Genomic DNA, 26,253 nt, shown 5'->3' with positions numbered 1-26,253 from the left:
TCCTGTTGTGGCAGGCAGAGTTATCATTCCTCAGGTAGCCCTTCTTCCCAGACTTGGGCCTGAACTTGGCAGGAATGGCTGACCCCAGCTCCTTGGTCTGAGGCTTCCCCAGGGCCTGCCTGTAGAAGATGCAGCTGGGCTTCATGGGGCCCTGTTGGAGGGTTCTTGCCTGGTGTATATCTGCTGTCCCTGGGCAGTCACAGTCCTCAGTCTCTTTTCTTAAGTTCCTCTGGTTTCTGCCATTGGGACTAAGCATATGGAAGAACCTGGAGCCTCTTTCACCCAGTTTGCGGGTATAGTGGGATCAAGCATGTCCCCCAAGTCCATGTCCGTTGGAACCTGTAAAGGTGACCTGCTATCACCTGGTTCTGTTGGCCCATAGGCATAGTCTCTCCCCTCCAAATAACATCACTCACAGCACAGGGAGACCTGAGGAGGTGGTGCTAGAGGGGACAGTGGCAAATCCTGAACTGAGGCTGTACACACAATAGGTTTTAGGGTAGGCTTTCCACTCCCTGTGTCTGGCAGGCGAAGTTAGTTCACAAGGTGAAGTTGGGAAACTTGCACAAAGGTGTACGGGTGGGGTGGGGTATGAGACTGGGAGAGGGAGAAAAGGTGCTAGTGGGACAGCAGGGAGGGCTGCCAAGCTGTGGAATATGCCTGTGTGAGGCTAGAAGAGGGAGGCTTGAACCAGGAGGGAGGCTCTACCTGCTGTCTGTCCCTGGGTAGTGTAAGCTCAAAAATAAAGAAAGAAAGAAAGAAAGAAAGAAAGAAAGAAAGAAAGAAAGAAAGAAAGAAAGAAAGGTTCCTGAGCAGGGTTGGTGAGATAGCTCACTTACAAAGACACCTGTTTTGCCATGCTTGTGCCCCAGGCTTGAGCCCCTGGCCCAGACAGCACTGGGAGAAGCTTTGGTGCTATGGTGTTCCTCCCTTTCTATCTGAAAAAGTTGGTCGAGGAATAAGAAGAAGAAGGAGAAGAAGAGATTGATTTATGAGTCAGGGAGAGCAGAACATGACTCCAGCATATCTTCAGGCCAGAGGATGGTTCCAAGGACACCACTTGCCCTCTACCCTCTGAGCTACCTCCAGCCCACAGCACTGAATCCTCCCAACCCCAAACTGGGAAAAGAGCTGGGTTATTTACTGTTAAGTATTGTTAAAAAGAGAAAAATGTCTTCAGCTTTGAAATAATTATTTATCCTGGTGACTTTTTCTCAGGAGAGGATTTTTATAACACCCAAGCCTATTAATTAGCTCATTTATTACACATTGTTTCCCCTCAGGAGACCATTTAAATTGATTTACTCCTTGTATTGCAACAGTAACTACAACCAGATCCAGAAATATACCAGTCATTCCAAACTGCAGTTTTATGCAATGAACCTTTTGATGTTCATTAATCACATAATCACTGGGTAAACAAGTTATTCAAAATGACATTAACTCTGCTGTGTTCTGCCAAATCCTAATTTGTCCCCACATCCTCTCCTCCCAGGACAGAGCTCCTCACACCATATTCCCAGGTTCCTTTGCCTTAGCTGATTTATTATTGCAGAGTGATGGTGACAGCTGCCTTTGAAATACAGAGGCCCTTAAAGTCTTCTTGGCCTAATCCCCTCAGGGTGTAGTTTTGCCAACTATAGCAAATTTGCCTGGGGAGGTGATTCATCTGAGCTTCACCCACAGCTGCTTCCTTCCTCCCTCCTTCCATCACCCTTCCCTGCAGTTCCAGGCTCTAGTGAGCCAAGACACCCTCTGTGCCTGCTGTCCCTTCCTGTGTGTGGTCTTTCCTGATGAAAGGGAGCATAAACGAGAGGCCAGGGGACTAGGCATCTTTCCACACCTCAGATTCCCCATCTGGCAAATGTTCAACCAGAAGTGGGCTGGCACTGCCAGGTCAGTCTACTACTCTTGGCCCCTTGTTCTTTCTCTCCTCCCTTTCTTGGGGAGGTTTTCCACATAAAGGCAGTAGATCAATAAGTAATAAAAGGAAAAGTAATGAATTATGGGATCTCCTTTTTTATGGGAGCAGGTTAGAGGAAAGACTAGAAGTTCTGTTCTGAAACATGACTTTAGAAGATGCTACAAACATTCCTTTTTTGCTATGAGGCCTCCCTGCTCCCCCTGCCCACCACTATTTTTTTCTTTTTTACTTTCTCTGGAGAAGCAGTTAATAAGATTAGAGAAAACCCACTGAGATTCTAAAGGAAGAAGATCTACTTTGTGGTGAATCAATAGTTTAGAAAACATAGTTTTTTGGGGGAGGAGGGGGCTGGGCAGTGGCATATCTGATTAATCACACCTGTTAGCCATATCTAAGGATCTGGGTTTGAGCCCCTGCTCCCAACCAGCAGGGGGATGCTTCATGAACAGTGAAGCAGGTCTGCAGTTTTCTCTTTCTCCCCTCTTCAGTTTCTCTCTGTCCTATAAAATAAAATAGAAAAACAAAAAGAAAAAAGGGCTATTGGGAGAGGCACTGAACCTCAGCAATAACCCTGGTGGCAATAAAAACAAACAAAAACTATAGTTTTGTTGTTGTTGCTGTTTTTATAGAGAGACTGTGGGGCAGAGGAGAGGCAGTCAGTGCAGTGGGGGCTGGACTTGAACTCGAGTCATGCACATGGCAAAGCAGCACACTGTCCATGTGAGCTATTTTGCTGACCCAGAAAACAGATTTAAAATAGTTTTTAATCCATTTTCTTGGTTATTGACATGCATATTCATTTTTCTAAATGAAATCATGCATATTCATTCTTATAAAATTCATTCTTCTAAATAAATGAACCTCTTTCATTTTCAGCATACACAAAATTCATTCAGAATGAATTGTAGATGTGAAGGTAAGTGATTACATCTGAAAACTCCCAGGATATAATAGAATAATTAATACTCATGGACCGTGAGTTAAGCAAATCCTTCTTATAAATGGTACCAGAGGGTTGGGCAGTGGCACAGCAGGTAGGCCACCTGACTTGCAAGTCTGTGGTCCTGAGTTCTAACCTCACTAGTTTATGCCAGGTGATGCTTTTTTTCTCTGCTATTAGTAAATAGATCTGAGAGAGAGGGAGGGAGAGAGAAAAAAAGAGAGACAGAAATGGCACCAAAAGCATGACAAAAGGAAAAATACAGACATTGGGGCTGCTTAAAACTCTCTGTGCTTCAAAGAACACCACCAAGAAAAACAAACCAAAGCCGCCCCTTCTAGCGCAGCACTACCACTGCATGGAAACCTAGCTCACACCCTGACCTGGACTCTGGCTGGAACTGGAACTGGGTGGGAAGACTGTGTGGCTCTGTGTCTCCACTCTACCCTCAAGGTCAGGCCTGACTCTTGAGTGCAGCTTCTCTCCCCTCTTTTGCTTTTTATTATTGAGAGACAACTCACACACCATGGAAGTCTCCCTTGCAAAGTGTCTACTCAGTGTGTTTTCAGTATCTTCTCACATGATACTGAAAATTAGACCACCATGGTCTAATTCTACTTTCTACTTCTCTCTGTGCTTATGTCACGCCCTACACCCTCTCCCAGTCCACTAACCAGCAACCCACTCTGTCTCTGTCAGTCTGCATTTTCTGGACATTACCCCAGAATCCCAAGCAGGGGTGAAAATGAGTCTTACCAACTCTGAGCGGATTATGGGCACATTCCTGAGCCTAATGCTGTGACTATAGAGTGGGTTACATGAGTTGGAGCTCACCTTGGTGCAGAAGATTAGTGGCCTACCTGCTGTGCCACTGCCCAACCCCTTGATGCCATTTCTAAGAAGGCTTTACCTAATTCAGTTCCACCCAACACACATGGTGGAGAATGTGTATGGCATGATATGAAGGGAATCACATAACATGCAGTCTGGGTGACTTTCATGTATTTTAAGGTTCATCTATGATGTAGTCTGGGTGATTATTTTGTTTTTTTTCATGGTTAATTAATATCCCATTGTGTGGATAGACTACATTTGCTTATCTGTTCAGCAGTAGAAAGACAATGGATAGTCTTCTTTTACAAGACAAAGATTCCATATCTATCTTTTTGAAAAGATATACTTAGGGGGTTAGAGAGATAGTTCACTGGGTAGGTTATATGCCCTATTGTCCATGTCCCAGGTTTGAGCTCTGACATCACATGGGAGTGCTTGGGCACTGATGAAGCTCTGGTTCTGTGGTTTTTCTTTCTTTTTTTAAAAATTTATTTTTTATTTAAAAAAGGATAAATTAACAAAACCATAGGGTAGGAGGGGTACAACTCCACACAATTCCCACCACCCAATCTCCATATCCCATCCCCTCCCCTGATTGCTTTCCCATTCTCTATCCCTCTGGGAGCATGGACCCAGGGTCATTGTGGGTTGCAGAAGGTGGAAGGTCTGGCTTCTGTAATTGCTTCCCCGCTGAACATGGACATTGACTGGTCGGTCCATACTCCCAGTCTGCCTCTCTCTTTCCCTAGTAGGGTGGGTCTCTGGGGAAGCAGAGCTCCAGGACACATTGGTGGGGTCTTCAGTCCAGGGAAGCCTGGCCGGCATCCTGATGGCATCTGGAGCCTGGTGGCTGAAAAGAGAGTTAACATACAAAGCCAAACAAATTATTGAGCAATCATGGACCCAAAGGTTGGAATAGTGGAGAGGAAGTGTTAGGGGGGTACTCACTGCGAACTCTAGTGTACTTCTGCTTTCAGGTATATATTTTGCACTAGTTTATGGATATGTATGAACATACTCTCTCTCTCACAGAACCTGGTGTATATCTAGGTTTTGGGACTTTGTTAGAAAGTGAACCACCTGGGATGGAATTAGAGAATACAATGAAAGGAAAGGTCTCACCCGAGTAATGAAGCTGAAGGGTTGTCATTCCACACGTGAAGTCTCTGGACACAGTCTGAGGTGAAGCATGTTGAGGTGGCAATCGTTGCGTTGATTAGGTTGCGATCAGCAGATGCAATATTATTTGATATGGATTGGGAGAGGCATGTGGGAAAGTGGGGGCTATCCTAAGTTTCCAGGACTGGGGGAAGTAGGGGCTCTATAGTGGAGATGTGAGGTTCCTGCTGTCTTAGGGTTCAAAAAGACAACGGATAGTTAATGTTATCACATTATTTGGTAATTGGGCTAACTTTGAAAAGTCCTTTTGTTAGGGTTTGCTGTATAGTACCCAGTATCTTGTGTATAGCTGTGCCATTGGTTGCTTCTGATCTACTTGGTCTAGGCTTTTGAGAGAGTCCGCATATCAAATACACAGCCTATATATTAAAAAGATTCAGTCTGTGTTTTAAAAACTTGGAGACATACAATTAATTTTCCCCCTCATATTAATTAACTAGTGATTTGTATGACTACACTTTACTAGGAGTGTACATAAACACCATTCCCACCACCAAAAGACTGTGTCCCATCCCACCCACCTACCCCTACCCCCCACCGGCCCAGGAAGCTGCATGTCTATCCCTCACCATAGGGTTTTTACTTTGGTGCCCTACGGTACTGCGGTTTTTCTCTCCCTTTTTGAGATCATGAATGTGTGAGGCTCATGAATGTGTGAGGCTCTGACTTCACACAAAAAGATTTGAGAGATGGGGTGGGTGTGTTGGGGGGAGAGAAGGAGAAGACACTAGAGCCTGTAAGTCCTGTACTCTACTATTTTACTACCTTACAGATCATCCTTATATAGTTAAACACTAGCATTGTTTTTTTTAATGAGAGGGAACCCCAGATAGCCTGTCAAGAATGTATGTTACACAGGAGCTTCTGGAAGAAAGGAAGAAAGAGGGTTTTAGGGCACAGACTCTGGAGTCAAACTCTGAGTTTGAACTCTGAAACCACTATTGACAGCCTGGTGACCATGGGACAGTCACTCAGCCTCCCCTGTGCCTCAGTGTCTTCGTCTGACAAATGGCTTAATAGCTCCCTCCTCAGAAGGTGGCTGTGAGGGTCCAGGGTGCTATGAAGTGATGGGGAAAGCAACCAGCCCTCTATAGACAGGTGCAGCTGCTGTCCAGTGTTTGGCACAGTATCCTTTGAGAATCGTGCCATACACATTTTCCACCATGTATGTTGGGTGGAATTGAGCTTATCTTCTGCACCAAGATGAGCTCCAACTCTAGCCACAGCACTAGGTTCAGGAATGTGTCCACAATCCACTCAGAGTTGGTAAGATTCATTTTCACTCATGCTTGGGATTCTGGGAAACAAAAACTTTCTTTGGTAGGTGTGTTGGGATATGGGTGTGAGATTTGGAGCCTATGCAGTCATCTTGTGGCCATGAGGGAACTGACACAGGGAAGATGTGAAGAATCTGAGCTGCTGTGTTGGGCATTGACTGAACACATGGATTGAGCTACATCTGAATTCTATATAACTTTTCAACTATAAAAATCAGTAGGTCTCCTGTTCATTTGCTGAGGTATGAATAGAATTTCTTGTACTTGGAAACAAGCTAGTTCCCCCTTTGCTGTCCTGCTTCCACTTCTTCTCAACCTATGTTTGTCAGTATTACTCTCAAGTTTGCTTTGGGGGCATCTTAAGACCCAGAAGCTGAAGCCTGTTCAAGTTTAACACTCTCATGCCCCATGGTATAGAGACAGTGCTCTCTTGCTCCTCTATGACTTATCACAAGCTAAGTTTGTCCTGTTGATTTATTCCTTGGCTTATCCATGATTTGCCTTCTTGCCATTCCCACCCCTGCCCCCTCAGACCCCCACCCATCTGTAGCAGCATCTGTCCTGCTTCCTGCCCTTCCTGTGTTAGAACATGGCACTTGGTAAACACCAAGACAAACAGCCTTGTAACCAGCTGTGGTCCCTCCTAACTTAATTTTTCTTTTTTTTACTCTAGTAGGGGAGTAAACTTAGAACTTCACATAAGCTCCATATAAGCCTCCTTGGACCATCATTTTCTCTCTCTTGCTCTTCTTGGTGTTGTTTGTTTTGTGGAGCAAATGTCTTGCACAATGATTTCATTGCCCCCATGCAGCTTTTTAAAATATATGTAAACATACATGTTTCTATTAATTATTAATAGTGATTTACAAGATTATAAGATAATAGGGGTATAATTCCACACCACTCTCACCAACAAGGTCCTGTACCCACATTCCTTTCCCAACGGTAACCACTATAGTTCTCCCAAGGTCATAGATATGGATTGACTATATATTCTTCTTTCAAGTTAATGTATTTCAATTCTCTATATCTTACAGGTAAAATCATCCTCACAGTTATTTTTCACTGACTTACTTACTGCACAAATTGTAGTTACTGTTAGTCCTATCCATTTGGTCCCAAAGTTCACATTATAGTCTTTTTAAAAAATTCATCAGTAGTACTCCATGGAGTATATGGCCTATGACTTTTTTTTTTGTATTTATAAGTCTCAAATTGGTGAATTTATTCCATTATTAAAGGCTCCCTACTCCACCCTCAACTCTAAGCATTCCTCACAGGTTCCCCTCACCCTTGGATATTTAAACTTATAATCAGGAAAATGAAAGACATGTATCAGCGAGGCCCATAAGCCATTTGGGCAAAGATGTCTGACCTGATGCCCATTTTTATTCAATTCTATAGTCCTGCTTTCATTTACTATCTAAGCCGCTCCCATAGCTATTATAACTCCCAGGTGTCTTTCCTTTTTCCTCTTCCCTCTCAGCAAGGGAAAACAGTGCCCAGGCAGCTTTTTCATGTAGCTAGAGTGAGATGCCACAGTATTAGTGCATCCCCCAGGGACATGGTACCCTCCATGCAGTGCTGGGATTAAAACATAGGCTGTGCATATGGCAAGGACATGCCCTACCTGATAAGCTATCTCACCTCTCAGAAGGAGAGAGAGAAAGAAGAGAGAAAGGCAGACAGGGCTCCAGCATCCATGGAGCTTCCTCGGGGCTGTCAATGGTGCTTCTTGTGTTGCTTGGGTCCTCAACCCAGGATCTTACACAGAGCGAGTCCTCTCCTTACACACAGCAAGTTGTATGTACTACAAAGAAAGTTATCTCCTGGCTCCTCTCCCAAGTGCTGATTTGGTAGTCTCAGGAGGGAGTGACCCATGGCCCTGGCACCCAACCCCCCCCCCCCACTTAGGAGACCCTCCCTCCTCCCACCTCTCCAAGGTCAGCCCCTCACAGGTCTGTGACTGGACCCATCCCAACATACCAGGGAAGCTACAGCATCACTGCCCAGTACCATTTAGTGTTTTCCTGCGACTTTAGGGAGTGGGGAGCCCCCAGAGCTTAGTAAAAAAGGTGTTGGTGAGATATATCCTTCTAGCTTAGAAGAATGCAGTGTGAGCCTTCAGAAGCAGCAAAATTGGCTAATTTTAGCTGGGGGCACTCAGATTCTTTGGGAGCTGAGCCTCATGGAGGTCAGCACTCCCTTGGCTTTGTCTCCTTTCTGGTGAAGGTGAGCTTTGACAATCACACAGTTTATTTGGAACAGGCTGGCAGCTGAGAGGTCAGGCTGGGCTCAGCCTGGGCCACCCTTGGGAGGAGCCACAGCCTATGGGGACAGTCATGACCCTTTGTTTTGTTTTATTTTTAGCAGGCATTGTGATTCTGGAGGAGACCTGGGGTTAAATGTCAAGTACTGGAGAGGATGGCAGACTTGGGGAGACACAGAACCAGGACACAGGGCTGGCTTTGCTGCCTCTGTGACTTGTCACATTATGTCCCCTTCTGGGCCCCCATGTCCACAGCTGAAAATGGGCAGTTTACCTGGGTGACTGAAAACTTCTTTTAGCTCCAAGAAGCTGTGTGGCTCGCCAGGGTCAGGGAAAGACAAGAGAGGCCCTCCTTGCCATCAGTAGGAAGATTTGCTGAGCCCCAGGGGCTAGTACCTCTGCTGGGGGACACTCTCTTCCCCACTGAGGCATCTTAGGGTGACCTGTGCCCATCCAGCCTTCTATAACACTCCACCTGTCTTGCAAGGAGCAAGATTAGTTCTGGGATTTATTTAAATGCTCCCGGCCTAGCCTGTACTCTGTAGCATGCTTTCTTTTCTTTTCTTTCTTTCTTTCTTTGTTTTTTCTCTTCCTTGTGTTTTTCTTCTCCACAAGTACTTCCTGGGGTCACCTCCTAAACAGAGGACTCAGGTGAGGGCCATAGTGTCCCCAGAGGTGATACTGCTGGAGGGACACAGTCTCTGAGTCTGGTCAGGGAAGCTTGGGGGACAATCCACAGCCTTGGTCTAAGCACATAGGAAGGACACAGAAGAGGACTGTGTTACTAAAGGAGGGAGGGAGCTAAATCCCTCATCTACAAAAAAAAAAAAAAAAAAGCCGTGGACAGGTCCAAAACCACAAAAGCTAAAGAGATAAGACATATACCAGTGATATCTAATCCTACAACAGACCCTGTTCTCCAGGGGGAAAAGCCTACAGAGGATGAAATGAGGTCAATGGCTCAATCTGAGCAGACAGCAGGTTAGATGAGCATATTGCATCTTTGGCAAATGTGCCACTGCCTACAGCTGTACCATGTTGTATCTTGAGAATCTTTATTTTTTAAATTAAAAAAAATTGTTATCTTTATGTATTTATTGGATAGAGACAGACAGAAATTGAGAGGAGGAGGGGAGATAGGGAGAGACACAGAGAGACACCTGCAGCACTGCTTTACCACTCGCATAGCTTTCCCTCTGCAGGCATTAACTAAAATCAGGGAAGGTGTAACCAGGGAAGTGGTCCAGTGCAGGGCTTGCATGTGTGAGTCCTGATTTTGACCCCTGGCATGCTATGCATCACAGCAATGCTCTGGTCTTGAAAGACATATTGGGCCAAAAAAAATATCTCACTTGGACAGTGTGCTGCTTTGCCACGTGCATGACCCAAGCTCGAGCCCAGCCCCACCACACTGAAGGGAGCATCCTCTCTCTTTCCCCCCAACCCGAAATAAATCTTTAGAAAATGATTATTTGCTAAAACAGATTTCATAGTAATTGCGTTGGTAACATAATTTTTAAAGAGCGGTGAAAAATCACTGAAATCTGTATTCTGCAATGTCAAAATCTGTCTGAGCTTCAATAAAATCACAAAATGATAAAAAAAAAAAAAGAAAAAAGAAAATGGTTATTTGCAAGTGTCATACCCTGGCATGCAAAGCTCTCCACCCATGTGACAGTCCTGAGGATGCTTTATGGAACTCCAGTCAGAAAACCACAGATCTAATCAAAACATGGAGGTGGAGGTTAATGTCAACGGCAAAGTCAGACAGGGATTTTTATGGTAAAAGGGGCTTTCCTTGAATGATAGGTCACCAGGCCACAGTGCAGAGTTTTCTCCATATACTTAAGCATGAAAGGAATGGAGATGAGGACAGCCTGATACAGGAGGGCCTAGTGATTTGGAGGTATATCTCCTCTGCAGCTAGGAGGACACCTGGAGGAGTCAAAGGAAATGAGGGCTTCCAATGAATTTCAGGGTTACTTGAAGACAGAGGTTCTGTGGGGCAGATCCTATGGCCTCAGTGATGCCTGGTGTTGAAGTTGGGGGAAGGTATATGCACTAAGGTTGGGGGAAGGTGTGTGCATGGCACACAGTAGATCTTTGTTGAATCTGAGTGAAATGGATGAACAGTGATTTGTCCCCATGACTGAAATGCTAATGTTCTTGTATATAACAGAAATCAGGCTTCCAGGTCCCTCCCTGCCCACTTCTCAGCCATAGTTCTTGCTTTCTTTTTCTTCTTTTAAATATTTATTTGTCCTTTTTTTGTTGTAGTAGTTATTATTGTTGTTGTTATTAACTGTTGGATAGGACAGAGACAAATGGAGAGAGGAGGGGAAGACAGAGAAGGGGAGAGACAGACATCTGCAGATCTGCTTCACTGTCTGTGAAGCGACTCCCCTGCAGGTGGGGAGCTGGGGGCTTGAACCCAGATCCTTAAGCTGGCCCTTGAGCTTTGTGTCACGTGTGCTTAACCCACTGTGCTACTGCCCGACTCCCAGTTCTTGCTTTCTTCAGTACATGTATAGCCGGTGGTGAGGAGCTGTGCATAGCAGTGTCACATGCGGAATGGGGCTATCTGCCAGTTTCTATTTGTATGGGAAACAAAAGATGAGATGCCAAGTCAAAGTACCACCATGTACTTTTAATCAATTATCATTTTACATTAATCAGTAATGTAAAATGCAGAACCTAGTGGTATCTTGCCGGAAAGGCTCAATCAGTCTCTGTTCCAGATGGACTCTGCCAAATCCTACCCAATCACACACACTGCAGTCCACTCACATGGCTCTTTTCTTCAGCATTAAAGTCCAAATCCTCTGAACAGCTTGCAGCTCCCCCTATTTCATCCCCAACACCTCTCCAGCTTTGTCTCCTAAAACATCCTTCCACATTCCACCACCATGTCTCTGAAGCACTTTGTGAGCCAACTGCCCAGAATTTGTGACTATTTCCTCTCTGACCTCAGGATGCACTTTCTGTTTTTGCCACTAGGGTTATTGCTAGGGCTCAGTGCCCACACAATGAATCCACTTCTCCCTTTGGCCTCCTTTCTTTCCTTCTTTCTTTCTTTCTTTCTTTCTTTCTTTCTTTCTTTCTTTCTTTCTTTTCCTTTTGTTGACAGAGACATAGAAGTTGAGAAATAATTGAAGATAGAGAAGAAGGTAGACACCAACAGCACAACACTGTTTCACCATCATCCCCCACCCCCTGCAAATGGGGACTAGGGGCTTGAACTTGTAATATGTGTGCTCTACCATCTGCACCACCTTCTGGCCCCAGGATGCACTGCTTTTATCATGACTAATCTGTTCCTACATTCATCTCTGATATTGAACACAAAGGGCAGGATATGTCAGCAAATGAATGAATCAATAGATAAAGAACACTTAAATAGAAGCCTAGCATTTTATTCTCTGGCATCAAAATACCTGGTCTGGGATCTGGAGAGGAAAGATCCTAGTGATGTTTCATTTTTCCACTGAAGCCATATTGCATCAGTGGGGGCATAGCAGTGGTACTTTGACTTAGCATAGATGCTAAGGAACCAGCTGCAAGAACTGGTCTCTCAGGGGACAATGTAGAGCCCTGAAAATTAGTTACTATCAAGGCCAAGAGCTGAGTAACTAGGAGATATTTTGCCAAAAGTCCAGTGGATTACAGATTGTCTGCTGCACTGGCAACTGGCACTCCTGCCCAGGCCCAGGTGTGGCAAAAAGCAGGTCTTGTACCCACCAGTGTTCCCCTACATCGCATTTGGCACTAAGAGGATGGTTCTGCCTTCTCAGTTGGGAGCTTCTCCAATTGGTGGGAGGCAGCTGTGTCTGGAACATGTTATTGGTGGTTGTGGCTAGAACTCACAGTAGGCTTGGATGGAGAAACCCCAGCAGAGAGTTTACAGCAATTGGACACCCTTATCGTGTGTGTGTGTGTGTGTGTGTGTGTGTGTGTGTGTTTGTGTGTCCCAGGAAAGAGGACACTGGAGGAAGAAGGAAGTTCTGTAGGTCTGGTTGTGCCAACATCTGGAACTTAGCTCTGGAGGTGAAAGATGCTTCTGGGGAGACAGACTGGCCCAAGTTAGCAGAAAAAAAAAAAAAAAGGATGTGTTTCATCGCAGGCAGGGAGAGTGGAAGAGGTTAGCAGCTGGGCAATGCAAAGTGGGCCTGCGGCATGGTGACTGGAAGGGCAGAGACCCCCAGGTTCAAGCAGCTTTGGACTTGAACGCCTTCTAGCTTTCAAGACACTTCCTGAGAGTCACCACCAGAGGGTTACTACTGTGGAGGCTCTCTAGCCTGTGCCAATGCTGGTCAGGTGTGTGTGTGTGTGTGTGTGTGTGTGTGTGTGTGTGTATGTGTGTGGCCGGGGGGGAGGGGGGGGTTGTCTGCCAGGCTTTCAAGTTAAGTGTGTGTGCTGGGCGAGAGGGGCTCCTCCAGGCCCAGGTCGCTGTCACCACCCAGCAGTTCATGTTCGCTGACGGAGGCGGTGTTCTGCAGGCGGCGGAGGCGCGCCTGGAGTTGCTCCTGCTCCTTCTTGAGCTCCAGGTAGGAGTGCGAGAAGGTGTGGAAGATGGACGTGGCAGGGAAGGCCATGATGAGGATGCCGCTCAGGATGCTGCTCAGCGCCACCATCTGGCCAGGCACGCTGCGCGGGACCATGTCACCGTAGCCCACCGTGGTCATGGAGATGACAGCCCACCAGTAGGCGGCGGGGATGCTGGTGAACTCCAGGACGCAGCCGGACTCGTTCTCGGCCACGTAGACTAGCGGGGAGAAGAGCGTGACGGCCACGCAGAGGAAGAGGAGCAGCAGCCCGAACTCGCGCGTGCAGCGGCGCACGGTCAGGCCCAGGGTCTGCAGCCCCAGCGAGTGGCGCGCCAGGCGCATCACATAGAGGATGCGCAGCGCCCTCAGCACCCGCAGCGCCAGCCCCACCTTCTCCAGATATGAGCCGCCGCCAGTCGGGGGTCCGCCCTCCTCTACCCGCTCGCTGGACACCGCCAGCGACACGTAGTACGGAGAGATGGCCAGGATGTCGATGATGTTCAGGGGGCCCTGGAAAAACTGGCATTTGTCCCGTGCTTGCACGAACCGCAGGCAGAACTCCAGGGAGAACCAGGCCACGCAGACCGTCTCCACGATGAAGATGTAGTAGCACTTCTGCGAGCATTCGCCCTGGGGGAGGGGAGAGAGCGGCCGGCTATACCTGGGGAAGCAGTGCTGGGTGTCTGCAGCCATTCCATGTAGCTACAGATGCTGATAGATTCCATGTTAGCTAGGTAACAAATATCTCTGTTACCAGATATGTTTTATTATTTTTCTTTCTTTTAAAATTGTTTTATTTAATCAGAGCACTGCTCAGCTCTGGCTTATGGTGGTGAGGGGGATTGAACCTGGGACTTTGGAGCTTCAGGCATGAGTCTCTTTACATAACCATTATCCTATCTCTATATGCTTACCATGTTGAAGGAAACTTTGGTGCAGTGGTGCGCCACTGCCTCTCTCTCCCCCCTACCCCCACCCCAGTCCATCTGTAGCTTAAAAATTATATATATATATCTGCTATATGCTTTCCATATTCTATGTAATCTTTTTTAAAGATTTTTTAATATTTATTTATTTATTCCCTTTTGTTGCCCTTGTTTTACTGCTACAGTTATTATTGATTCGTTGTTGTTGGATAGGACAGAGAGAAATAGAGAGAGGAGGGAAAGACAGAGAGGGGGAGATAGAGATAAAGATAAACACCTGCAGACCTGCTTCACCACTTGTGAAGTGACTCCCCTGCAGGTGGGGAGCCAGGGGCTCGAACTGGGATCCTTATGCTGGTCCTTGTGCTTTGCATCACATGCGCTTAAGTCGCTGCGCTACCACCCAACTCCCAATCTTTTTTTTTTTCTTGCTTCCAGAGTTATCACTGGGGCTAGGTGCCTGCCCTGCGAATCCACTGCTCCTGCAGTGATTTTTTTGATTTTTTTTTTTTGGTAGGACAGAGAGAAATTGAGAGGGGAGGGGAGTTAGAGAGGGAGAAAGACAGATAGATACCTGCAGACCTGCTTCACCACTTCAGAAGCGACCCCCCTGCAGGTACAGAACCTGGGGCTCAAACCCAAATCATTGCACAGGTCCTTGCATTCCATACTATGTGTGCTTAACTTGGTGCACCACCGCCCGGCCCTCCTTCTATATGTAATCTATTTCCTATTCATCTATCCATTTATTTATCCATCCATTTATTTGGCCATCTATCCATATAGCCATCTATTCATCCACACATAATCTATTATCTATCTCCTATCAACTCACCTATCTACACCCACTCATCTACTCATCCATCTATACCTTTTTCCATCTCTCTATGTCAACTAAGTTCTCTACTGTAGACTCAGTCACACATCCACATCTCCTTTCCACAGGGGTCTCTAGTTGTGGCCGGTCAGCTCAATCACAGACAAGTTTTTCTGGCCTCTCGTGCAGCTAGGTGCATCAGAAGGTAATCAGAAATAATACATGCCATCTCTGGTTCCACGATTTTAGAGGCTGACATGAGTCCCCATACACTTTCTCCTTAACTTTTTTGTTTTTATTAAGATATAGATGGGGTTGGGGTGGGGGTAAGGAGAGAGAGAGAGAGAGAGAGAGAGAGAGAGAGAGAGGAGAGAGAGAGAGAGGCATATCATTGCACCAAAGCTTCCTTCAACATAGTGAGGGCTGGGCTTGAACCTGGGTTGACCACATAGCAAAATGGGAAACTACCCAAGTAAGGTATTTTGCAGGCCCTTTCTATCCATTTTATGAGCTGCAACAAACATTACAGAAGTTCCCTCCATCTGACCTAAGACTTGCAGATTGAACCAACACTCCAGGGGAAGATGGGGCATGAAAGTGGGGAAAAATCTGTTTTAGAATAAGAGCTGTCTACTCATCTAGATTCTTCTTGGCAAGATAATTAAAATTCCATTTTGATTAAGACCATTCTATCTTGGGGCCTCTTTGTTAGAGCAGTCAACCTTAATTATAAGTAATAAAAACCTCCCTTGTATACCATTTTCTGCATCTGGTTGTTACTTAGAATTCATAATGATGCTGTGAACAGTGTGGCCATATCTTATGGTCCAGGAAGTGGTTCCAAGCAGTGAAATGCCTTATCTGAGATCACATGCATAGTGCATAAGAGATAACAGCTATCAGCTTAGTTTTCTGAGACTCTATCTGCTATTTGGTTTTTTTTTTTTTTTTTGATAGGGCTGGGGCTTTGCCCCTGCATGATTTCATCATTCTCAGTTCACATTTTTATTCAGACAGAGAGGAGAGCTAGAGCTAGGGAGAGACACCACAACAGCAGAACTTCCCCCAGTGCCATGATACCTCCCATGTGAAGTCAGTACTGAAGCCTGGGTTATGCACATGAACAAGCATGCACCCTACCTCTCCAGTCTTGGTAACTTCTTTAATCATTATCCCTCAATTACTTATCCACAAACATGTATGGAAGGACTGTTCTGTGCCTACTACTGTGTTAGGCAAAGAGAGGGAGACACAGCCAACAAAGCAGACAGCATTTCTGGTGAGTTGGAGTCTGGTGGGGCAGGATGGGCTCCACCATCCCCAGAAGATCCCTGTGATGGGTGACTATAGTTCTTCAGTTTCCCACAGGAGGTTCCAACAGGTGCATACTCCAGTGTCTATCACTGTTCATGCTGCCTGCCCCAGTGCTGCTAAAAGTGCAGTCCTGGGAGTCGGGCGGTAGTGCTGTGGGTTAAGCGCACCTGGCACAAAGCACAAGGACCGGCGTAAGAATCCCAGTTCAAACCCCCGGCTCCCCACCTGCAGGGGAGTTACTTCACAGGCGGTGAAGCAGGTCTGCAGGTGTCTTTCTCTCCCCCTCTCTGTCTTCCCCTCCTCTCTCCATTTCTCTCTGTCAACAACAACAAGAATAACTACAACAATAAAACAAGGACAACAAAACGGAATAAATAAATAACTATAAAAATATTAAAAAAAAAGAATGTCAGAGTCCTTAAAAAAAAAAGTGCAGTCCTTAAACCCAAAGCACCAGTCAACTGTGGGAGCTTGTTAGAAACAGACACTTGGTGACCTAGTGGGGGTTGTATTGTTATGTGGAAAAGTGAAAAATGCTATGCATGTACAAACTATTGTATTTACTGTCAATTGTAAAGCATTAATCCCCCAATAAAGAAATAAAAAAAAGAAAAAAGAAACAGACACTTGGGCCTTGCCTCATTTTTGCAGAAACAGAACAAAGCAAAACCAGAGCCTGCATTTAGTCAAGACCTACCAAGTGATTCAAATGAACATTCAAGTTTGAGACACTGGTTTCATACACATTTGAATCCACTGTGGGGGGGAACTTTGAAAAAAACATGTCTAGGGTCAGAACTCTACAGACTATAATATAAAATTGATCTAGTCTTGAGTCTGAACAATAGGGATCTCCACATCACACACACACACACACACACACACACACACACACACACACACTCACACATATGATGGATGAGTAAATGAAAATCTAAAGCTAGCTGCCTAAGTAAAAAGCAAGATGTTGACAACTGCAGTTTTCTTTGGATTAAAAGTCTCTGAAGTGGAAAAAGAAATTATTTCCAGTGCCTAAGCCCACAGAAATACTAAATTGAAATGTTCTTTCTATCTGACCACTGGATAAAGAGTCATGGGCTGGCCCACCCCCATCTCCTAGTGCCTGCCCGGGGTGGGCAGCTTGCCTCCATGCTTTCTATGTGGCCCACTGAAGCAGGAGGCGGTAGGTGTGCAGTGGACATTATGGACTCCAGGTTCAAATTCTTTCAGCCACTGACATTTGTACCTCTGGACTTTCCAATCTCCACCCAGCAGAGTTGTCATCAAAGAAGATAATACATGTAACATGTTAAGGGGAGTGATGCAGGTAGCATTCATGTAAGACCTGTATAAATGACTCATGTATATATAGATGAGCAGGTTGCTCACTGGTTCAGAGTTGTGACCTGCTTGGCTAGTACTAGGGTAGTAATACCTTCCTCCTCCATCTGTGTTTTCCAGGAAACTGAGGAAATTCTCCAGCCCACTGAGAGTGCTTTGATGACCACTCAACATTTGATTCAGGATCTTAGAGAGTTCTGGAGTATGGGGTCCTGATGCTTTAATACTGCTATAGTTTTGCTCTGTGACCTTGCTCTGGTGACTGACTCTTTCTGTGCTTTAGTTTTCACTAAAGTGGTTGGAACAGAACCAGCATTTCTGAAAAACAGTTATGAACTCCCTGCATCAGAGTCCACCCCCTTAGAGGGGGACTTCTTGCACATGCAGATTCTTAGGCCTCGGTGCAAAATCCAGTCCTTGGCACAGGACTTAGAAATCTGAATTTCGCACACTTCAGGTTGAGCTGGAGTTGTTCAGAGGTTTTTCAAATTCTGGGTCAGATGCTTCCTCCAAGACCTCTTTTGGGGGTTGACATCCCAAGAGTTTTCTTGACTTAAGATCCTTGAGTATCTTGGGAGGATCCTTGCCAAGCCAGTGATCCTGATAGCTCGGGAAGGTGACTGGAGAGGTGGAGCAGGCTGCCAGGTCTTTTCCTGGCTGCTGTTTGGGTATTCAAGGTATTCAAGGCATGCATCACCCCTGTCTGTCCTGGGCCGGCCTGCTGGCCACCTCCCTGCACTGCAGCATGCTCTGCCGAGTCACCCACCTGCACTGCTGCTGGGTCTGCATTCTAACCAGCCTCCCACCACCCCATGCTCCAAAGGGAAAAGCCCTTAGTGCTGGGTTTGGTGGGGCTCCAGCCAGGAAAAGACCTCCCCAGCCAGTCAAGATATGAAGGAAAACAGAAAGAGATAAAGGAAGGAAAGAGAATGGCACCTCTTCTTCTCAAGAGGAAGTTTCTGGCTGGTTTTTGCAGGTAGGGTAAAAGCCCTCATCCTGGTTTGCCCCAAATTTTTGGATTTGAGCACAAAGAGACCAAGGTCACTAGAATGTCCTCTTCAGTTCTGGGAAGGCTGGGGTGGCTGGTCACCTTCCTAGTGGCCCTGCCACCTCAGGAAGGGGGTGTGAGCTGATTCCCCATGCAGAAGGGAGTGGGAGTACGTTAGAAGGCTGGCAGTATGCTCTCACAAATTTCTCAGACAAGATGCTGCTGGTTGCAGATGAGATGCTGACAAAATAAGCCAGATGTGTGCTCCCCTTTATGGGAGACTCAATAATTTGCAGAAGGGAGGAAAGATGGTGGCACATCTGGTTGAGTACACTCATTACCATGTGCAGGGACCCAGCTTCAAGCCCTAGGCTCCCACCTGCAAAGGGAAAGCTTAGTGAGCAGTGAAGCTCTCACTCTCTCTCTGTCCTATCAGATAAAAAGAAGGAGGGTAGAGAGGAAATAACTATTGGGTGGGTAATATGGGCACTGGGTCACAGGATAACTTTTTTTATTTTTAAAAAATTTAATTAAATTTTTTTAATTTAAAAATTAAAGAAAACAAGGTCATCTCTTGTGGACAAAAATCACCAAAGAGTGGATGTCTCTGAATGGGGGAGGGAGTTATGGTGAAGGGATCTGAGAGACATTTTTAGAAAGGCTTTTCTTTGCCACTGCATGTTTTGTTTTTATTATTTATTTTTTAATGAAATGGAGATACAGAGAGAAAGGCAGATACTGGAGCACTGCACAGCTCTGGCTTATGGTGGTAGGTGCAGAGGATTTGATCCTGTGACCTCAGAGCTTCACCCATTGCCATAGCACCTCACATGTGCTATCAGAACTGGAACCTGGGTCACACATATAGCAATGTCGGTACCCTGCCTGGTGATCTGTCTCTCTGGCCCCTATTCTATTATTCAATTTACTTTGAAAGTACCTGAAATTTTCCGTCACAAAATGTTTAGAGAATGCTCAGGGTCAGAAGTCAAAACCATACCACAGAGACTAGAATGACAAAAATAGTATGTGCGGGAGTCGGGTGGTAGTGCAGCGGGTTAAGCACAGGTGGTGAAAAGCGCAAGGACTGGCTTAAGGATCACGGTTGGAGCCCCTGGCTCCCCACCTGTAGGGGAGTCGCTTCATAAGCGGTGAAGCTGGTCTGCAGATGTCTATCTCTCTCTCCCCCTCTCTGTCTTCCCCTCCTCTCTCCATTTCTCTCTGTCCAATCCAACAACAATGACATCAATAATGATTACAACAATAAAACATCAAGGGCAACAAAAGGGAATAAATACATAAATATTTTAAAAAGTAGCATGTGCTGGCAAGGGGTTGGAGAAATTAGAGTTCTCAGACATGGTGTTGGGAAGGTGAATTAATGAAATCATTGTGGAAAACAGGGAGGTGGTCCCTCCAGAAGTTCAACATACATCTGCCATATGCCTCAGCAATCCTACTCCTAGGAATACACCAGAAGGAACTGGGTGCATCTCACCACACAAAAACTTGTCCATGAATGCCTATACCATTACTACTCACAACAGTCAAAAGTGGAAATCACCCATATGCCCATCAATGGAAGAATGTGTGCAAGATGTGTGCATTCAGACAATGGAGTTTACTGTGACCATAAAAAAGGACTGAAGTAGAGACACATGTTACAGCATAGATGCACCTGGGGGTAGATAGCATAATGGTTATGCAAAGAGACACTGAAGACTGAGGCTCTAAAGTCCCAGGTTCAGTCCTCCACACCAACATAAACCAGAGCCGAGAAGTGCTCTGGTTTAAAAAAAAAAAAAAAATATATATATATCCATGAATGCCCATGAATAAAGTATAAAATTGCTTTTAAAATACTTTAAAAAACAAATAAAAGAAAACAAAAATATAGATGCCCCTCAAAAACCCAATTCGCAATGAAAGAAGCCAGATGTCCTCCATTTAAAGGGAAGACCCAGAAGAAGGCAAATTCACCGAGAGAGAAAGTAACTTTGTTCACTTGGGTAGTGGGCTGCTTTGCCATGTGTGAGACCCAGATGGAGCTTGGCCCCCACTGCATTTAGGGGAGTGTAAATGCTGTGGTCTTTTTTACTTTTTATCTTTCTTTCTCTTTATCTAGAAAGAAAGAATGAGAAAAAGAAAGAAAGTAGCTTTGTGATTGTCTGGTGGAGTTGGGAGTCCAGAACCAGAAATGGGTATGGGATTTCTTTAGAGATACTGAAATGTCCTAGAATTACTGGTGATAGCTGTACAATTGTATACTAACAACCACTTATTTGTGTACTCTAAAAGGGTAACATGTAAAAATTTATTTTTGTCTTAAGATTTATTTCATTATTAAATAATGAGTTCTGAGAGAGAGAAAGAGAGGAAGAAGCTGGAATATTATCTCAGAATTGAACCAGGAGCCTCAGGCATGCAAGTCTTGCACTCTACCAACAGAGCAACTTCTTTGACCAAAAAAGGGTACTATGATAGTATGTGAATTATATATTAATAATAATAATAAAAAGGAGGTCACAGTCCTAGCTTGAAGTGGCTGAGCCATTCAGGGTGAGAAAATATTTATAAGCCATGTACAGGATACACTTCAATGTGTGGTTTGGTTAATTGACTCTATTTACCCTAATGCCAGCTCTACAAGTAAGAGTGATAAGAAGTCATGAAGAAGTAGAGAGTAGGAGAGAAGCAGCCTTTAAAATTAGGAGGAATCCACTTCCTAGGTTGAAGCTCTCCAATAATCTCCACCTCCCCAAATACTAGGCCTTTATCTCACTTCTCAGACCATCTGGTCTTTTAAGGAGAGTCTTAGGTCTGGCACAGTCTCTCATAAAGAGAGTGAAGGAGTGAGGAGAGAGAGAGAGAGGGAGAGAGAGGGAGAGAGAGGGAGAGAGAGAGAGAGAGAGAAAGCCTTTGCTCTGGCTTCCTCAGAAGAGGCACTTACAAATCAGCTCATCTGTGATTTCCCCATCCAGTGAGACTGGTAAGAAACTCAGAGGGAAATGGAAGCCTGACAACCTTTGAATCTTCACTCTGCACTTTTGAGACAGTGAGATGCCCTATGCCTCAATTTCTTTATCTGAGAATGGAGCTGGAATATCTAAGAGCATGTAGGATCAGCAAAGCAGGGGTTTGTGGCAGAGTACCTGGCATAAAGTAGTTTATCAATAAACACATGATGAATACACTGAAGTGTGGCTATTTATCCATTACACAGAGGAAGAACCCTAGATTCAAGAGGTGAAGCTTTGCCAGCAGCCACAGAAGTGACAGAGACTGGGCTGGGCCTACCTCACTCACCAAGACTAGAAGCTATTTAGTGGATATGCAGGGTTTGCTATCAGTGGCAGAGTAATTTCATCCCGGATCTAGGTATCTCTTCTTCCCCACATATATATAAAATACATCCTTAACAACAATGTGGGTCTGAAAATGTACACAATCTGAGACTGAGGAGGTAGCTTAGATGAAGGAGTGCAGGACTGGCATGCACGAGATCCTGGGTTTGATCCATGACACTGCCATGTGCCAGAGTAGAGCTCTGACCTCTTTCATGGAAATAAGTAAATGTTTATTTTAAAAATCAAAACAAAAAAATTTTTTTCCCTCCTCTTCAGTCTCTCACCCTCTATCTAGAGGAAAGAAAAAAAGTTTGTGGCGGGAAGTAGTGGGTGGTACTGGCACAGAGTCTCAGTGATAACCTTGGTGTGAGGGGTGGTTGGAGAAAAAAAAAAACAACTGTGTGTGTGTGTGTGTGTGTGTGTGTGTGTGTGTGTGTGTGTGGAGGGGGGACATGGGGGAATCAGGAATGACTCCAGGGTTTTGTCTATGTGCAGTATTGCTGAATGGCTTTCTGGGCCCAAGTTTTTCATTCTTTTTATTTAGATGGAGACAGAGACACACCACAGCACCATTCCACCACCCATGGAGCTCTCCCTAGTGCTGTCCACCCACGGTGCTCCCATGGCTAGAACCCAGGCCTCCTGCTTGGTAAGGTTTATGTCCTACTGGATGAGATCTCTCCCTGCCCTTACCATGAAAATATGTCTGAAAAAATAATAATGAACACAATCTCTGCTGGCATGGGGACCTTATGCATGCGTGATGCCATCTCCTCTGCCAATTTATTCATCTTTATGAGAGAGAGAGAGAGAGAGAGAGAGAGAAGCTCTTCCACAACACCACTCTATTATCCATGGAGTTTTCCTCCCACCTACGTCCATTGCATTCCCATATACTGGTGGGGCCGAAACCCAGGGCCTCCCTTCTGATTTGGTAAGGCGTGCACTCTACCCGGGAAGCTGTCTGCTGGCTGGGAGAGGGAAGGTATTTTCTTGTTAGAAATTCGATCAAAGAATGTATGTGTGGGGTGGGGTGGGGTGGGAGGGTACATCCTGGAGGCGCTGTGCAGGTTAGGTCAGGGTTACTCACCTTGTCCTCTTCGGCCCTGAGGTCCGGCATGGTGCTGACGCAGAGGCTGACCGCCGTGGTGGCCACGAAGAGGATGGACAGACAGGCGAAGACCTTGCCGGGGAGGCCGGACTGCGGGTTCTCCACCATCTCGCGCAGATGGGCCATGCAGAGCCCCCAGCGGGAGGGGTGCGCGGCGGGCCGGCCGGCCTCCCTGTGTCTGTGCAGCGCCTCCTCGCGGCGCAGCTCGGCCAGCTCGTCCAGTTTGACCCGGAGCGCGCGCAGGCAGCACTTCTCCAGGCGGCCCTCGTCGATCCCCCAGTAGTCCAGCTCGTCTTGGAAGGACAGCGCGCACATGTCCCTCAGGAGCACCAGCTTGCCGGCTGCCAGGAAGCTCACTATCACCCCGAAGGCGCTGGGACTCCGGTCGAAGAAGAATTCGTGGCGGGCCTCATCGTAGTCATCGCAGAACTGCGCGATCTCCGCGGGGCTCTGGCAGGCCCTGAGCTTGCTCAGCCGGCTCAGGGGGAACTCGTCCAGGGTGCTCCAAGGCAGGAGGTACCGCCGCCCCCCGACGTTCACCAGCATCTCCTTCTGCAGCTCCGCCGCCGGGGGGCAGTCCAGTGCGCCCACCTTGCGGGCTCTGCGGTAGTAAAGGCCCTTGATGGGCAGGGTCTCCGCTGGGCCCACCTGGCTCTGACTCGAGGGGCTGTGGGAGTTGGAGGGAGGGGATCCAGGAGGCAAGACCCTGTCTCTGGAAGGCACCCGCATCGCCGAAGACACCCTGACATGCAAAGGGGAAAGGGCAAGAAGATAAATTGGAACTGGGGGGGGGGGTGGAGAGTGTCAGGTTCAGGGCAGAGTTCTAGAGAGCAGGACCATTTTATTTATAATGTTTTCCGGCCTAGGACTGAGTCTGCATCACTCACTCATTCATTTTCTTTATATCTTTTTTATTAAACAAAATTTCTAGAGTCAGCGGCATTCACTCTTTTTTAATCTTTGAAAAAAGTTTATTTATTTATTTATTTGAATAGAGACGGAGAGAAATTGAGAGGGGGAAATAAAAAGGGAGAGAGAGAAAACTTTAACACTGTTTCACTTTCCATGAGCTTCCTTGCAGATGGGAGCCAGGTCCTCAATGTGTGCACTCTACCAGCTGCAACATCGCCCAGCCCCTTTAATTTAATTTAATTTAATTTTTAAAGCGGAGCACTGTTCAACTCTGGCTTAAGGTGTGGTGTGATAGATTGAACCTAGGACTTGAGAGCCTCTTTTTGCATAACCATTATGCTCTCATTCCCCGTTATTCATTTAACACTTCATCCAGCACAGATTTATCGAGCACTACTATGCATCTGGATTATGCTAGCAAATGAAAAGAGGCAACAGGGGTTGGGTGGTGACCAATTTGGTTGAGTGCACATGTTACCATGAGCAAGGACCAGGGTTCAAGCCCCCAGACCCCACCTGTAGGGGAGAAGCTTCAGAAGTGGTGAAACAATGCAGCAAGTGTCTTTCTCTCTCTCTTTCTCTGTATTTTCCTCTTCTTTCTCAATTTCTCTCTGTTTCTATCCAACAAATGAAAATATCAAATATTAAAAGAAAAAGAAAGGAGGAAATAACAGTCTCCCACTGTGTGGGGGAGCATATACCTATCTTTTAGGAAAATCTTCCTGGAATGGACATTAGATGGGTTAGGACTTGAAACACTTGTTCAGAGTTAAGTCCCTTTCAGGTTGTGTGATCTTGCCTATGAGACTTAACCTCTCTGATCATAATATTATTCATTCATTCCACTGATAAGCCTTCTAGAAAACCTTGGAAGAAACAGCTGGTAAAAACATGACTGACACATCTAAGAGACATAGCCCAGAGACTGCACAGTGGTAGAGCTTTGGGCTTGCAAACATGAGGTAGGTCCTGAGTTTAATTCTTGGTACTGCATGTGCCAGAGTGCTGTTTTGACTCTCTCTTCTCCTATCTGCCCCAAGCTCTATCTCATGAACTAAATGAAACAAATACTAGAAATAAAAGCCTGAAAGAGGTTGTCAAGCTCACTACCAGGTTCTGATGCCCCTGTTCACTGCTACCCAGGATCACTATAAATTTGGAGCCCTTTGTCTCATCTGTAGAATGGGGTTCATACATGTGCCCACCTCGGCGGATACAGTGAGGGTCATCTGAAGTACACTGCAGATTAAATAGACATGACATGTGTACTAAGAACACTTTCAGATGCTTCTGTATGCTAGGCACCCATTTACATTCTTTCCCCATCAACTCATTTCAGCAGTCCCATGAGGCAGACATTAGTATCTCCATTTTGCAGATGAGGAAATTGAGGTACAGAAGTGCTAGGTAGCTTGCCTACTGTTGGCAAGTGTCTGACATACAGCCAAACCATAGAAGGTCAATTACTAAAGGCTCAAGGAGATGAGTGAAATGACAGCATCTGATTCTCAGAAGAAGCTCCAACAGTACTATTGCTTTCTCAATCTTCTTTGCTTTCGCAGAGAGGATTTAGCTAGTAATGCCAGCACTAACTGCTTGATGCTCATTGGATACTTGTCTCCTTGCTGTGTGACCTTGAGCCAGTTACTCCCCCTCTCTGGGCTACAACCTTATTATTTGCAAAATAAAGAGGGTTTCTACCTCTGTCTCCATTTCAGACACATTTATAGTGCTTGGTTTAGAATAAAGGGTTTAGATCTAGCCCATGCATTTAAAAAAATGATTTCTGTGATGTTTTTTCATTCACAACCTCCTGCAACCATCCCCTATGCTATGCATTCCAACTAGAGCTGTTCCCAAAGTGTTGCCAGCCTTACATTCTAAGCTGCACTCCAATCAGGAGAAAAATTCAGCAGCTGAATGGAAATAAAAGTTTCTCTCAATTTCAGAGCCAGTTGGATCCCGGTAGACAGTGAAGGGTTGAATCACAGCCCATGCACTTCACACTTGCTCACCGCATAGCATCCTGTAATTTTGCATGCATTACTTCACCTACAACATCGGGCCAGAGAGAAAGAAGCAGCCTGCAGAGAGAAGGGTGTTTAAAATCTGGGGAATATGCCCCACACATTCTCCTTGTCCAAGTACAAAAACCACCCCCACTCCACCCCCCCCCCCCACCCCAAGGGACCACAGTGACTCATCCAAGGTCATACAGTTAATCAGAGTCCACCCAGCACTCTGTCTCCAGCCTGGAGTTTTGTACAACCTCCCCTTCCCCAGATTACCTTGCCTGTATTCACTGCACAAATCTCACTGAAAACCACTGCCCTCTGAAACATGTAATACTCTTTCCAGAGGCTGGAACAGGTTTTCACTCAAAATAGCACCTTGGCCAACCAAGCACATTTGTTAGCAGACTGCAAACCCGACCCCTGCATCAGATGCTAACTTCTTCCCAAACTTTAACTCACCCTTCTGACTCAAGGAGCCCCTTTCCAGCTGTTTCTCTGTGGGGCAAGAGGAGTTC

The 26,253-nt window shown here is 45.9% G+C and overlaps 1 protein-coding gene across 1 annotated transcript; it reads right to left on the bottom strand.

Moving 5' to 3' along the window:
• Nucleotides 1-12,816: 12,816 nt before the first annotated feature.
• KCNG4 (potassium voltage-gated channel modifier subfamily G member 4) lies at nt 12,817-25,781 on the bottom strand. The gene is made up of 3 exons (XM_007528367.2): nt 25,739-25,781; nt 22,791-23,553; nt 12,817-13,597 (listed from the first exon to the last, which is right to left on the bottom strand). Exons 1-3 carry the CDS (start codon nt 25,765-25,767, stop codon nt 12,824-12,826), a joined length of 1,566 nt encoding a protein of 521 aa, XP_007528429.2. The 5' UTR covers nt 25,768-25,781; the 3' UTR covers nt 12,817-12,823.
• Nucleotides 25,782-26,253: the final 472 nt, after the last annotated feature.

This window comes from Erinaceus europaeus, chromosome 2 (genome assembly GCF_950295315.1).
Source record: "Erinaceus europaeus chromosome 2, mEriEur2.1, whole genome shotgun sequence".
In the NCBI taxonomy this organism is placed as follows: Eukaryota; Metazoa; Chordata; class Mammalia; order Eulipotyphla; family Erinaceidae; genus Erinaceus; species Erinaceus europaeus.
Note: the sequence above shows the minus strand (reverse complement) of the source record. Positions and strands in the feature narration are given on the sequence as shown.

Excerpts from the sequence above, each read along its gene's own strand:
- KCNG4 (XM_007528367.2), bottom strand. The coding sequence starts at position 25,767 with ATGCATGCAAAATTACAGGATGCTATGCG. Across the intron at positions 23,554-25,738 it reads AAATTACAGGATGCTATGCG|GGTGTCTTCGGCGATGCGGG; the intron begins GTGAGCAAGTGT and ends TTTGCATGTCAG. Across the intron at positions 13,598-22,790 it reads TCAGGGCCGAAGAGGACAAG|GGCGAATGCTCGCAGAAGTG; the intron begins GTGAGTAACCCT and ends CCCCTCCCCCAG.